This window comes from Chanodichthys erythropterus, chromosome 4 (assembly GCF_024489055.1).
Source record: "Chanodichthys erythropterus isolate Z2021 chromosome 4, ASM2448905v1, whole genome shotgun sequence".
Classification (NCBI taxonomy): domain Eukaryota; kingdom Metazoa; phylum Chordata; class Actinopteri; order Cypriniformes; family Xenocyprididae; genus Chanodichthys; species Chanodichthys erythropterus.
In genome coordinates, this window is record NC_090224.1 from 25,266,861 (window position 1) to 25,281,014 (window position 14,154).

At 38.8% G+C, this 14,154-nt stretch overlaps 2 protein-coding genes across 4 annotated transcripts in view; one reads left to right on the forward strand and one right to left on the reverse strand.

Annotated features, from left to right (window-relative positions):
- Positions 1 to 318: 318 nt before the first annotated feature.
- tmem242 (transmembrane protein 242) lies at positions 319 to 7,135 on the forward strand. Its single transcript, XM_067384638.1, has 5 exons — positions 319 to 420; positions 1,271 to 1,399; positions 3,917 to 4,017; positions 6,288 to 6,425; positions 6,538 to 7,135. The coding sequence occupies exons 2-5, from the start codon at positions 1,324 to 1,326 to the stop codon at positions 6,649 to 6,651; spliced, it is 429 nt and encodes a 142-aa protein (XP_067240739.1). The 5' UTR covers positions 319 to 420; positions 1,271 to 1,323; the 3' UTR covers positions 6,652 to 7,135.
- Positions 7,136 to 7,272: 137 nt separating this feature from the next.
- The window catches only part of arid1b (AT-rich interactive domain 1B), a 101,586-nt gene continuing 94,704 nt past the window's right edge, over positions 7,273 to 14,154 (reverse strand). For all 3 annotated transcript variants that reach the window (XM_067384634.1, XM_067384632.1, XM_067384633.1), the window contains 8 exons: positions 14,135 to 14,154; positions 13,892 to 14,043; positions 12,523 to 12,655; positions 12,302 to 12,421; positions 12,140 to 12,218; positions 11,209 to 11,974; positions 10,992 to 11,122; positions 7,273 to 10,913 (listed from right to left, as the gene is read on the reverse strand). The exon at positions 14,135 to 14,154 is cut by the window's right edge and continues 119 nt beyond it. In XM_067384634.1, coding sequence (XP_067240735.1) covers positions 9,153 to 10,913; positions 10,992 to 11,122; positions 11,209 to 11,974; positions 12,140 to 12,218; positions 12,302 to 12,421; positions 12,523 to 12,655; positions 13,892 to 14,043; positions 14,135 to 14,154 — 3,162 coding nt within the window. In that variant the 3' untranslated portion in view covers positions 7,273 to 9,152. The remainder of the gene's footprint in view (positions 10,914 to 10,991; positions 11,123 to 11,208; positions 11,975 to 12,139; positions 12,219 to 12,301; positions 12,422 to 12,522; positions 12,656 to 13,891; positions 14,044 to 14,134) is intronic.

The following is a 14,154-nucleotide window of genomic DNA, read 5'->3' on the forward strand; positions in this document are numbered from 1 at the left end:
CAAGGAACCATTTTATTAGCTCCATGTTTTATTGAAATTTACATTAAAAAATGCTAATATTTACATCCGAAATGATTGGCATGGAATAAGATCCGAGTGTTTGGTTTACATGTTTGTTTGGATAACTCCTTCATTGCAGATGTCTATCCCCAACACAACAGGATGCGCTCCAGGACACAGAGGCATGTGGACATCATGCCCAGAAATGTAGCTTTGTCTGTTCGCGTCTCAAAGATTGTAACTCCTCTGATTCGGTTCGGAAGCGCTAAATCCACTCAAAAGATCTGGAATATAACGTTAAAAACGTCCTTCCGATGTCCTCGTAATCCCGTTCGCGAGAGGGTCTTTATTGCATGAACGCCATCTAGAAATCTAGTTCTGACGCCGCGCGCAGGATATTACAACAGCAAACAAACAGAGGTGGGTGTTTAATCACCTATATCGATAATGATGAAGGAGAGAAAGACAGAAACAGAAGAAGGATCGCTGTGCGCAGGATGTGGATGGAGTAGATCACCGCGTGAACTGCATGAGCTCACGGCACACGATGACCCTATAAACAGCGGCGCCGTCTCAAATCATAATGAGCTGTCTATGTAGGCAGCATATTTGGGGGCGCTCACAACAAAGTGAGCTGCCTGTGTAGACAGCTTTCAAAACCTAGTGGTCCAGACAGCATTATTGAGTACGTGTCTTAAATCCAGCTCGCTTCCAGTCTAGACAGTATTTTTGAGCATGTCTCAAACACCGACTACGCTCATACCTAGACAGCATTTTATTTATTTATTTATTGTTGTTGAGGGTTGGTAATCATATGCAGGTTCCGGGTCAGACTGGATTCAGCTTGTATCATCAATAGAAAAAATAAATATAACAAAACATTAGACATATTTTTTTCTCCGTCCGTGATACCCCGAATGCTTTCTATGTAGGGAGCTCACCCCGTTTCGAAACACAGCCGATCTGGTCGGCAGAATCTCAGTCCTCCTCTCACCAACACATATCTAGTTCAATAACATTACGGTTTTTTTATAGTTTTAAGAGGTTTGCATCATGATGATCACGTTAATCACTCATAAACTTTTGCAGCATTATTGTTACTCTGTCAAAAAATTAATTTTATATGGATTTTTACTTTTGTTTCAATTATAGATACACCTTAAGAGTAAGAATATAACAGTAAGCACGCTTATAATTACATGTTTGTCCAGTGAAATGCTGTAAATCAAATCCACTATTTACTGTTAGTAACTTAGCTGTAATATGAAAGGTTCCACCTGATGTGTTTCCACCGGACTTGTGTGTAAGTCGGACCCGTTCAAGATGTCAGTGGAGCAGGCGAGCTCGAGTGAGGCAGTCAATGACACTGTTGAAGACGACAAAACACACTTGATTAAAGGTTTGATGTATTTTGATAGCATATGCAATCATTGTTATGAACACGCACAAGCTTTATGAATTATCCGTTGACATCACTCATGAGGCAGCAATTTGGTTAACTGATCTTAGTCTAAGTCGTCTCAAAATGTTGAATCATAAATTTAGAAATAAATGTTAAATATCATATGATGTATGACGACAGTATGGTCCATATTCGCTACATTCTATATTTCTGGCACTTTTGATTCGCATGTAGTGATGTAGTATTCGTGAACAGATCTTTATTTGAGTCGAATCTTTTCAGTGAATTGTTTAACCAGCCGTATCTTAACGGTTCGTTCAGGAATCGAACTGAATCTGTCCGAGTTTTGAGATAAACCGTGGATTTTAATGTTTGAATGAAAAGATGCTTTAATAGACAAACAGCAGAAATGTTTCTACTGGAAATATGCTAGATGACCAGGGTTGAGATATAATTTTAGTAAACATTTTTATCAAACTTTTTAAAAGATGTAAATTTTAGCCTTATATTGTAAAAGCAAAAGTGGTTTTAGCACCTTAAATTACTATTTAATTAATAATACCATTAAACATGCTATATAATGATAATATTATTAATAATAAAGCAGTTTTCACTGGTAATTTTGTAGCCATAAAAACTATCAGCATTTTTGTCCAAAATAAATTCTTACATTTTTACGTATTCTGAAATTGTGGCAAATTTGAACAAATTTAATTTTCAGTGCCTTTTTGCTTAAAAGTCTGGTTAATTTTTGAGTTTTACCATGTTGCTATTATAATTGATGATTATTATTATTACTAAATACAATGACCACCCATTTTTTCCCATTTATTTTCTCCATACACAGCAAAATCCCCAGAGTTAAATCAAATCTGCTTAGAGTATATATGGTGCCTCTCTGAATAATGTTAAACACTGAAGCAGAGTTAAAGTCAGTTTTAGTTTTTGTTTTTCTCTTTTATTCAGTGATTCTGCTTGTTAACAGCAGGTGTTCATCACTAATGTTCAATCATCACTTATTAATTGTATAATTATCTCATTGGGCCAGTTGTTCAAAGGTAAGCTGATCGGATTTTGGTTATCGGATTGGATCAAATCTTGAAAATGGGTTGTTCAAAAGGGAAAGAAGGAATCAGAAATCAGATTAGATCACGGAATCCAATCCTAGTTTTAATCTGGATCAAACCTTCAGTTTGTGAGTTTGTTCAAAACTTGTCAGTAGGATTTTGATATCTTTGATCCAAAAAAAAAGAAAAGAAACAGGATTATCCTGATCCCAAATCCAAGGTGGATTCCAGGAGGAAAATGTAGTAAAACTTTAAAACTGGTAAAAAAATACAACATTTATATCATGTAATATACATACACAGTTTTTTTATTTTGCTCTTGATTAGTTAAACTGTTAAATAAATTAGAAGTAGACATTTCGGTAACCTACTGTAAAGTAAAAAAGATTTTGGTGCCATAAAACAATCCCCAAACAGCTGTAAATATCCAACAAAAATATTATATCTAACTCAAAACCTATATTCTTTCTATTATCATGTCCCTTTAGGGGCTCTGTAGAGCACTGGTAATCCAGATTTGGTAATCTGGACAAGTGTGTATCTGGATCATGGTGATCCAATCCAATTTTTCTTTGAAAAACCAGCACAGAAGTAAGATGGATTACCTGATCCTGGATAGCAAAACATGGGATTTCCAAATCCAGATCATTCCAATCCAGATTAAACTTTTTGAACAACTGGCCCATTAACTTTAACTCTGCTTCAGTGTTACTTTAACACTATTTAGAGCGGGACCATGTACTCTAAGCAGAGTTCATTTAACTCTGGGGATTTTGCTGTGTAGGCACTTTAAAAACTGTTCATGATTATGAGTATAAAAACAATAGGTTTATTGATAAATATTCTGAATGATATTTACAAATAAATAGTTTGAGAGTGTATGGACACCAATGGATTATGTCATTCCCAATGCTTCATGGGAGTGGGCATCTGCCATTTCCATGGTATTATTCACCTGATTTGTGGATCTCTCATCAGGATTATGTATGTGTAGTTCATCATTCAGCAATTAAACATGGTTTTCTCAAAATGTATAATAGATCACAGAAGCATATACCACTGATCAACATCCTCAAATCTCTTTATACAGTACATTATCACTAAAAATAAGTTTCTCTCTGGAAGCCCGCAGTTGCACTCAATGCGTTTGTCATATTGTCTGTTGAAGATGAATGTGTGAGTCTGGCTGCAGACCTGCACTCTCAGTCCACACTCTTGCCAACAAATCCAAAATGTGCTGCAGTCAGTGTTAGTTAATGATGCCTTGAAATATTTCACTAAATACTGTAGTGCAATTTTAATACATCATGATTCTTTCTGTTTTAAAGCCAATGGCTATTATGTTATTGTTGAGGTGTATATTTTTGTCAAGACTGCGGTCATGTTATCGACACCATGTGCATAATATTAATCTATGTGTGTTGCGTCTGTTGTCTTTTGTATTCAGGTGGTGCTTTCCTGGCTACTGTAGCCACAGCGGGCATGATCGCAGGGTTCGGCTCCACCCTTGCCATGGCTAAGAAGAAGAGTCCAGAGTGGTTCAATAAGGTATCGAGATTTCAATATAGTAGGAACTGGAAACATTTCTTTCAGTTTTCCACCAAATGCCATATGAAAGTGAAAAAATTATTAAATATATTGCTGTTGTAAAACATTATTATTATTGTTTTGTAATGTAACAGTAATGTTTGACTCAAGAGTGTTCCAAAAAGAGTGTAAATGAACAATTAATTTTAAATCATATAATTAATTATTATTATTATCAGAAATAATTTAATGCAACCATGTTCCAAAAAAGTGTAAATGAAATGTGACCCTGTCACAATTAAGAATATGGAATAAAAAATAAAAATCCTATTATTATTATTATTTTCAACTATAATATTCTACTCAAAAGTTGTTCCAATAAAAGGGTAAAAAAATTAATATTAACCATGTTGTTATTATTATTATTATTAATAACTATAATATTCAACTCTGCAGTGTTCCAACAAGTTTAAATGAAGTGATCATGTCATAATAAAAAAAATATAAAAAATAAAAATCAATATTGTTTTTCTTATTATTAATGTTATTGTTATCAACAATAAAATTCAACTCGACAGTGGAAAAAAAAACCTGTAAATGAAAAGTGACCCTGTCATAATAAAAAAATAAAAAGATTTTTCTTATTATTACTATCAACAATATTAAACATGACATTGTTACAAAAAAAGTGTCCCTGTCACAATTAAGTGGACCAAAAATTGGCTTAAAGGGGTGGTTGATTATGATTTCATTTTTTAACTTTAGTTAGTGTGTAATGTTGCTGTTTGAGCATAAACAACATCTGCAAACTTATTATGCTCAAAGTTCAAAGCAAAGGGAGATATTTTCTTTTAAAGAATTATCTGTTTTCTTCTGGTTATTCCTCTAATCAGCAAAGCATGCCAGGCTTATGTCAGTTAACTTAACAGGATTAGACATTGCGTAAATGCAGACATCGATTCCATTTTATGACTTGTTTTGAACATACACCTAGAAATGAACAGACTCTTTTTGTCTGTTTTTTGCATTTCTATTTTTAGGCCATTATCCCACATCAGTAAACACGCATCTTGCCAAAAATGCTTTTTAAGTGGCTAAATTCAATATGAGGTCGGCGACGAGACAGATCACATGTCTTGCCCAGTTCCATTAATGACAAATCACTTGACTAGATCCGTTATATCCTGCTATACAGCAGTGGTTTCAGGGCAGTGTCAACTTGTCCTGAACTATTTGTTCTATGAACATGGATGAAATCACAAAAAGAATATCATAAAATGTGATGTACTCATATAATTGTACTACTCATTTTCTTCAGAAAATTTAAAAAATAAAAAAATAAAATAATAGTTTCTTTATCGGTCAAGATTGTATTACATTTATATTATTAAAAACTGTAAAATATGATCCCAGCGCATGTTCTCAGCCGTAAAGCACGTTCCTCGATGGCTGCAACATGCTAAGCTCTAATAACAGCTAATCTAATTTGTTGAGCAGTAAAAAGACTAAATTACATTAAAGCAGTTAATGTTATTAGTGGTGACTGCATGTTTTGTTTTGTTTTTTCTTCTGTACTCAAACTAGTTAGTTGTCAAAGTCGACATGAAATAAAATGTGTTCCTGATCTTATGCACAGTATCAAAAAGTTTTTGTAATATTTCATAAAAATATGATAACTTGCTCTCTGAAACAACTCTCCATTTTGGTTGACATTATGGAAGAGGAAAGTAGCTAAAGGTGTTTCACCACCTTTATGTTGCTTGCTGTGACCATCACAAAACTGTTTCCCTCCCAAAACCTGTAGAGGAATATTAGAGCAGCTTTTTTTTTTTTTTTCCACTCTTGAATGCTCCTAAAATCTGAGACAAAATGGGGTTTGGTGAAGCTGAGCCCATAGAGTCATGGTGAAATCAAACATTTAATGCACATTTTAATACTGGTTTGGTTGTGCAAAATGAATCTGTCTGTTATTCCTATGAAAGTGTTTACCAAAACATAGCAGTGTGTTCTTCCTCTGAAATGACTTCCGGATGTCGTTATGACTTAATTAATGCTCAATTTCCATGACCCAATAGATAAAATCCTTTTTTACTTCTTCCTGTTTTATTCATAATGTGTCAGATTACAGAACTAAACGGGTTGTGAACCGTGTTTCACTTGTGGTACTTTAGCAATATGCCGTATGTGTTGCTTATAAAAGATGTGCAAGCATACTAAACAAAATATTTTTGGTACAATACGACAACAGATATCTGCAGTTAATGTCCCTCTTTTGCTTATGATGTGCTCAGGGAGTAGTGGGAACTGCTGCGGTGCCAGAAAGTGGAGCGTCGTTAGCACTGCGAGCGTTGGGATGGGGTTCACTTTACGCCTGGTGTGGAGTTGGTGTCCTCAGCCTCACCATTTGGAAGGTCCTGGGCGTCCAGAGCGTACGTACATGCTGAAAGTGATTGCTTTAGATGCCATGTGCCCACTTATGCCATCTATTTCCCACTATAATCTGCAACCTTTGTTTGATCATATATCATTTGTCTGTTGCAGCTAAAGGATTTTCGCCAGAAAATGCAATCCATTTTCCCCGCTATCCCCAAAACTGAAGAGACTCAAGAGAATTCTGCTCCCTTTGACTGGAATTCTATCTTCAAGTCAAAATGAGCAGAAATTGTAATTTATTATCAAGAAATTGCAGCCTTAACTGACTGTCTGGAAATAATATTTATCAGATGGTCAGTCCTGGTCAAGTGTGAGGCAACAGGTCAGTTCAATCAGCTATTTTTGACCCAGCAACTGGATTAAGTATAAACCATGAAGTTACAGCACTGGAGAATGCCTCAATGAAGGCCCGGAGGACTCGGCGTGGTTGTGTTTGCCTTAATTTCTTGTGCCACACTGGATTTCACAAGACCTGTTTCAAGAGATTTGGCAGTATTATGTTTGTTCATACTGCAGTATCTAAAGTAGGAGCTATTTAATTCATACATGTCAGGTCAATTCTTTGCAGTCCAACTAAAAACAGTGGTCTTTTTTGGTAACCATACTTTTGAAACATTTGTGTGGTCCTTGCAAATAATATTACTGCCCTTTGGCCGGTGGTGTTTATACTTTAAATGTATCAAATTAAAGCAGCTATTGTGTTAAATTGGCGTCATGTGATTGCAAGGTCTAATAAAAACATCTTATAATAGTCTCTGAAAGATGTTATCAAGCTGTCCCTGAAAAGCACAGTTTCCTAGAAAAGAGAGGCAAAGGACAAAAATGTGTGCCCTGTAGCGACTAAAAAAAAGCTACAAAACGGCCCTCCCTCAGAGTAAGCCAATGTGAGAGTGTTTGTGCTTTTTCCCTCGGCGCATTTAGGCCACATAATCTTGTTAAACTGTGGATGTGACAGATGCAGCATAGAGCACTGAGTAGACGGCCAAAAATGTACCCATCAACCTTAACTGCCAGTGAATTACACTTTTTAAATATTACAATGTTGAGGATGTACATGCTTAGGTAACTTTGTTGGGCACTCTGTGACACAAAAAAATAAAAACAACACTGAAGAACAACGTTCACAGTGCTCGACCAAATTTCATGTACATTTACTTTTAACATGTGGAACATGTATAAAGACTTTATACTGAATAAACAATGGTCATCAAATCATATGGAGCAAAAAGAGCTTACATAAAGAGTTGTACATATTTTTTGTTAAAATCGTTAAGTCATTTTGGGGTAACTTTCACATTGAATTACATTTAAGCCATCAGACATCTTTCAGTTAGCCTGTAATTTCCAAACTCTAAGGCCATTAGAGGGAGCCATTGCTATCTCTGTCACACAGAACTTCATTATAGGACACACAGGAAAGTCTTTGGGGGCGTTCACACAGAATACATTCTTGCATTAAAAACATTGGAGTGCAACCGAACTAAACAGGTGCGTTTACAGGCGCATTAAATCCCATACACAATTGCTAATGTACATGCTTAATCCACTGGAGATGCTTTTCCAGCACCCAAATTCATCCCACTGGTCCATTGTTGTAAAACCGACATTGATCTGCTGTGCAGCATTTCAAAGTACAAACTATATTCAACTTGACGACACAACAACCAAATATGTCTGTTTGGCATGTGCGCATATGACCAACAATTAAAAAAAAAAAGCGAAGATCGAATGCAAGAACTCGCCCTGTGTGAACGGCCCCTTACAAGTTTGAAGACTATCCTCACCTGAAAACAATGACTTAATATTCATTTGCAAAATGTCAGCATGTAGCATTAACTACTCACTTTGTATAATACCACATCTCTTGGAGGAAACAAAAATGTGAAAGGGGCCCATTTAATGTACAGTTCCTATATACAAATTGACCCGTGGATATAGTATAGAGAAGAGGGGTAACCGAAGCACTTTGAGTTTGCCGTCAGAGAGAGGACCCTCTGCGGCTGCACTAACATGGAAGCAAGTCAGTTTAGAACTAACACTCGCTTGACCCTCAGATACTGGTGTGGTGAAACAGTGCAACACTGGTGGTCAGATCAAAACATTGCCTGTGGTCATTCACATTTCATCATCTCCCCTCTGAGCCAGCTAAATCTATTGCACAATGCTTTTTTTCAGAGCTGTATACATGTATGTCTTAAAATCAGTGTTTTTTTTTTTTTGTTTTGTTTTTTTTCTTTTATCGCAACACTTTGCAAGAGAAGTTCTATCTACAACATGTCTCACAATTTAAATAAATCTGCATTCCCCGAATAAACAAAGTCCCACAAGAAAACAAACAAAACACTGCATCAAAACAATTAAAAACATTCTGAGAGCAAAATACTCTAAAAACTAACGGTATCGGATGCCAACTTTGGTTAAAACAAATGAAAGAAAATACACAGATGAAACAAAACAAATAAAAAAAGAATAGAAAAAAACAAAAAGACCAAGTATTAAATATCTGTATTAAAATCATTTAAAAATCCAAAATGAAAACTGGGAAATGGGGCAGAGGAGCTATATATATTCTCTATATATTCATTTGTATGTAAAAACAATTTTTGTTTGTGTTCTTTTCCTTAAATAAAAATATAACACCAACAGTTCTGTGTGATCTCTGTGGCTCAGCTCAGCCGCGCATTCCCATGATGGCACTCTAGGCTCCCGCTCCTTTGTGCGTGTCACGAGCGGCCAAGCTTAAACAGTACCTCACACAGGATGGCCGCCACACCAGAGTTCAGCACGGAGGACAGCGAGATATCAAGAAGCCTGCTCTCGTAGAGCACAAACTCGGGCCTGTTCTCCTCCACTTGGGCCATGGCCAGCAGGGCTTTGGCGGCCCGGCACATCATGTTGATGCTGGGCGGCTCAGGATGGGTGGGGTGTCCCATGTGCAAGAGACTGTGAGGGCTCTGCTGATACTGTGCCATGGCAACACTGTCCTCTAGGAAGCTTATCAAGGCTCCTACGCTGCCCTTCTGCAGGGCAACGGCTCGGGCAGCTGTTGGGTCACCCTGTGCAAGATTGGAGAGAACAGCTACGGCCATTTCGCGGCACACCTGACTCTTTCGTTCACCAACATGCCGCACTAATGTAGCAAAGAGGCGCTCCTGTCTGCTAAAAGGGGGTGTGGCCAGCAGAAGGTCAACATTAGAGTCTTGGATGCTCAGTTTGCACAGACACTCCAGCACCAGCCTCTGTGGCGTAAGCGAGGAGAAGCCATTTGCCGTGCAAAAGGGGTCCTGGGCCTCTGCTGAAGGGCACACCATCCAGTGGAGCAGCCCGTCCAGGATCGGAAGGCAGATACTTTCTGGATAAATAGACAGGTCTAGCTGTCCTGAAATGTTGGCAAGGGTGACCAAGGTGTTCTCACGCAAGGCACCAAGACAGTCCCACCACCATTCATCCTTGCTGCATGCCAGACCTCGCTCCTCCTCTCTCTGGTAGGTAGGCGGCATCCTTTTTCTTTTAGGGTGCTCATGGTGCAGAAGCACAAGTTTTCCAAGAATAAGCACTAAACCTGGGTGCCGAGCCATTTCAGTGTCATTGCCGGGGACAAAGGAGAGTCCACGAATGATATTGGACACACAGATGCAGCGCTTAGCCAACTCATCTTGCCAGCCCTCGGCTACTGAAAGAGGTGCTTCATCCCAGCATCGGGGCTCGTCTTCCAGCAAAGTAATGCTGCTGTGGTTCTCTCTGTTGTGGAAGGGGAATGTCTGAGTTTCTCCTTCTGATAGCGGCCCTGGACGAGAACTTAGCATGTCATCTACAGTGGCTGTCAAGTTTTCCTCTGAGGGCCCTGGAAGTTCTATTTTCAGATCCTCTTTCCTCCTGGGCCCCTCTTCAACGGTTTCTTTTTCAAGTGCCTGCACACCTTCCTGATTCTCTAAGGGCTTCTGTTCTTCCTCTTCCCCACGTCTCTCTAAATGGGTCTGAATGTGAGCAGTGGAGTCCCCTCCGCCTGCCTTCCAATGTAGCAGACCACTGGTAAACTCCCCGGCCAAGCCTAGCAGTTCTGATCGATCCTCCACAGAATCAGCCACAGCCTCTCTCTCCTCAACTTTCACTGGGAGCCGGTCATACTTACTGGCTTGCTTGGGTCTGGGCTCCACTGGAGGACATGGTTCTGTACCAGTGTTCTTCTCTTCTTCAACAGCCTTACCCTCTGCCAACTCTTCCCTTTTTTCAATAATGAGTGCTGCTGAGCTGCTGGGCTGAGGTTTCTCAGGCTCCACATCTAATTGCTTTTCCACCTGTTCTGTAAGGGATTGGCTTTTTAGGTCTTGATTGGAAGGTAGCTCTTTTACTATGGGTTCTGAACATGAACCGAGGAGAGTTTTCTGACCCTCTGTTCCAACTTCATATTCTTCAAGGATCCCAAATATCTCTATTAAGCACCTTCTGAAATATTCAACAATGAGCTCCAAGAAACCGGGCAACTAGAAAACAAAATACACAAAATCTATTACATTGCAAAAATTGATACAATGATGATACAATGCCTGGTCCATACTTACCTGAGATAGGCCAAAGGAAGACACAGTGTTGTCATCATAGAGCAAGATATTTATAGTATCTAGGGCCCATGTGCTCTCAGCAAGCAACCCAGACTTCAGGGACATCATCACACGCCAAGCCTCTGGTGTGCCTACAAGATTTACAAGCATTTTTAAGAACGCTGTCATAACCAGACAAATTTAAAAAATCAATTATAATTGGAAAAGAGTTTCGTACCAATGTCTTTGGATGTTAACCTTCTGCGGGGTTTAAGCTGGGGCTGTGTAGCCTCCACAGAATCCAGTGGGTAACTGACCTCCCGATGGATTGTTGGGAAGCCTTGCCCAGGAATACCACCACTTTGAGAGCTAGGCATAGTCCCTGGGCCTCCCGGCTTTTGCATCTGCTTTATAGAGGCCATCATATGAGCTTTATTGGGTGACATAGAGCCACCCACAGACCGAGGGAATGGTGCAGGGCTTGGGACTCGAGAGATATGGTTTGGCATTGCTGGAGGAGACTGGTAGGAAGAAGATGGTTGCCGGTTAGCCATGGGGGGCATGGAGCTGGAAGAGGACGAAGAGTGTGGTGGGTATGGGGATTGACGCTGACCAGGCCACTGACTGTCCTGACTAGCCCTGACTTCTGGATCATCTCCACGGCTCATAGAGGGATAAGGGGCCCCATGACCCTGCCGGCCGGGATAAGGGTAGCTCATGTCGTGCCTGGTGTGCCACATGTTCCCCTGATGCCCACTGCTGGAGTTAGAGGATGGGGGTGGTCCACCACTCATCATGCTATGCTGAGGAGGTCCCTGCCCACCTGGCTGCATGCGATCACGTCCATATGGATAGGGGAATGGGCTTTGCATGGGCCTACGTTCTGGGTAACCATATTGGCTATACATGTCAGGCTGCTGACCACTGTACTGCATACCATAGGCTTCACTCTCATGCCGCTTAGGTGGAGGGCCATACATCCCTTCCCCAGGCCGCTTATAACCCTGCAACAGCCAACAAACAAAATGTTTAAAGTTCAAAATATATTACTAATATCATATCACAAATAATTACCACAATGAAATGAAAAGTCAAAAAGAATTACCACAAACTCTCTTTAACTCTCAGCATAAAAGAGGGATAAATTTTGATCACATTTGATGGCTGACCTGCTGTTGGGGGTACATCCCATGTGCACCATATGGCATGCTGTGAGGGTACTGCTGCCCATAACCATCATGTCCATGTCTACAGTAAAACAGAAAATAATATACTACAGCTCTGTACACCACATGCATTCATATGCACTAGTAACAATAGCCACTTCTTACCTCTGATGAGAGGCATATCTACTGCCTGAGAACATGCTGGGATCACTGTTGGAAGGCACCATGTTGTTCTGGTTTCCAGGGGGAGCAATTACCCCCTCTGGTCCCATGACATGGTCTGGCCTGTGAACATAAACATTAAATAAAGTTGACATACTGCTTTTGATTTTTGCATTGTTTTTATGCAGTTAATAAAGGTAAAACATCAAGGTGTTCTGGCTTACCTCCTCTCAAAACCAGGGTTGTAGGAGTACTGGGGTCGTGGACCCATCCCCATTCCTGAGGGCGGTCCACGTGGATACATATCCTGCATGCCACTGCCTGGCATCTGCCCTGGCATGAAGGACTCAGAGCCACCTGAAAACAAATTAACACTTTTTAACTGCCAGAAAGATAATGAATATGTGAAATTGAAGACAACATGTAAGAATTTTTACATCCCATTATAAATTCACAGTGACATACAGTACTACGCAAAAGTCTTTGTTGTTTTAGCAATGTTTTAATGACCATCTATATTAATTTTTTGGTCTTTATTACAATACAAACAGAAAATATGTACACAAGAACTTGCTAAAACAACATCTAATGGTGGCCTAACATTTTTGCACAGTTCTGTATTTCCAAATAATATTCTATGAAACATAATATTAAATGAGAAAGAAACATAGGGCAGAACTTTATTTTTTTAACTATTTGAAATTTTGTAGATTGTGAAAAGTGGGTGTTCCACATCAGAATGGAGTCAGACCTGAATAAGAGTTTGTATTCGATTGCAGTATTATCATCATTACCAGAGAACTAAACTTTATTTGTAAGCTGGAATAAAAATAATATCTAACACAGCTGGAAAAATTACACTAAACTACATTTTCATGCCTCCAAAACTAATATAAAAAATGTATTTTAGGTTTTGAGATACCAAATATTATTAAAATATATTAATATATTACAGGATTAAAGTATAAACTAAAACAAAAACTAAGCTGGAATAAAAATAATATCTAACACAGCTGGAAAAACTACACTAAACTACATTTTCATGCCTCCAAAACTAATATAAAAAAATGTATTTTAGGTTTTGAGATACCAAATATTATTAAAATATATTAATATATTACAGGATTAAAGTATAAACAAACTAAAACTAGACTAAAAATAACAATCAAAGAGTGAATCAAACTTCAAAATTGAAAGACCAATTGGAAAATAAGATTGTGTCCCAGGAATCAGGCCATATTTATTTGAGCCGCTACCTGAAGAGAATTCAAAATGGTGACTGGGATATGCATAAAGGAATTTCGGAAAAGCACATTTTTAAAATATTTTAAATAAAGATAATGCAGGTAAAAATTATTTTCCCTAGGATAAAGTACATTGATGAATTCACAACATGTATTATTAGGAAAGTAAACGGTCCATTTTAATTTCATGCTGGCTTTAACCTGCAGACACTAGATGGCAGCAGTGGCCAAGAAAATAATGAATATGCAGCTCTAATAAATGGAGCACATGGAGGCAGTAGTGAGCAGATTGAAGAAATGTAAAACCAGCCCCACATTACAGTAAGTAATTACAATAGCAACAACACACCTTTCCTAGGAGCTCCATAGGGATCCTTACTGGTGTCAAACTGCATCCTAGAGGTGGCATCTCCACTGCCGCCTCCATGCATGGGGCCTCGCTTTTGGAAGGCTGGGTCACTGCCTTCGGAGAACGGATCTTGCACACTAATACCACTGTTTCTAAAGAATTGGGGTAAAACAAGGACAACAAATCAAGACAAGCACACACTTGAGTAAAAACACTAAAATATATTACATTAATTCAGCCCACCTGGCAGTTGGTTGTGGCGT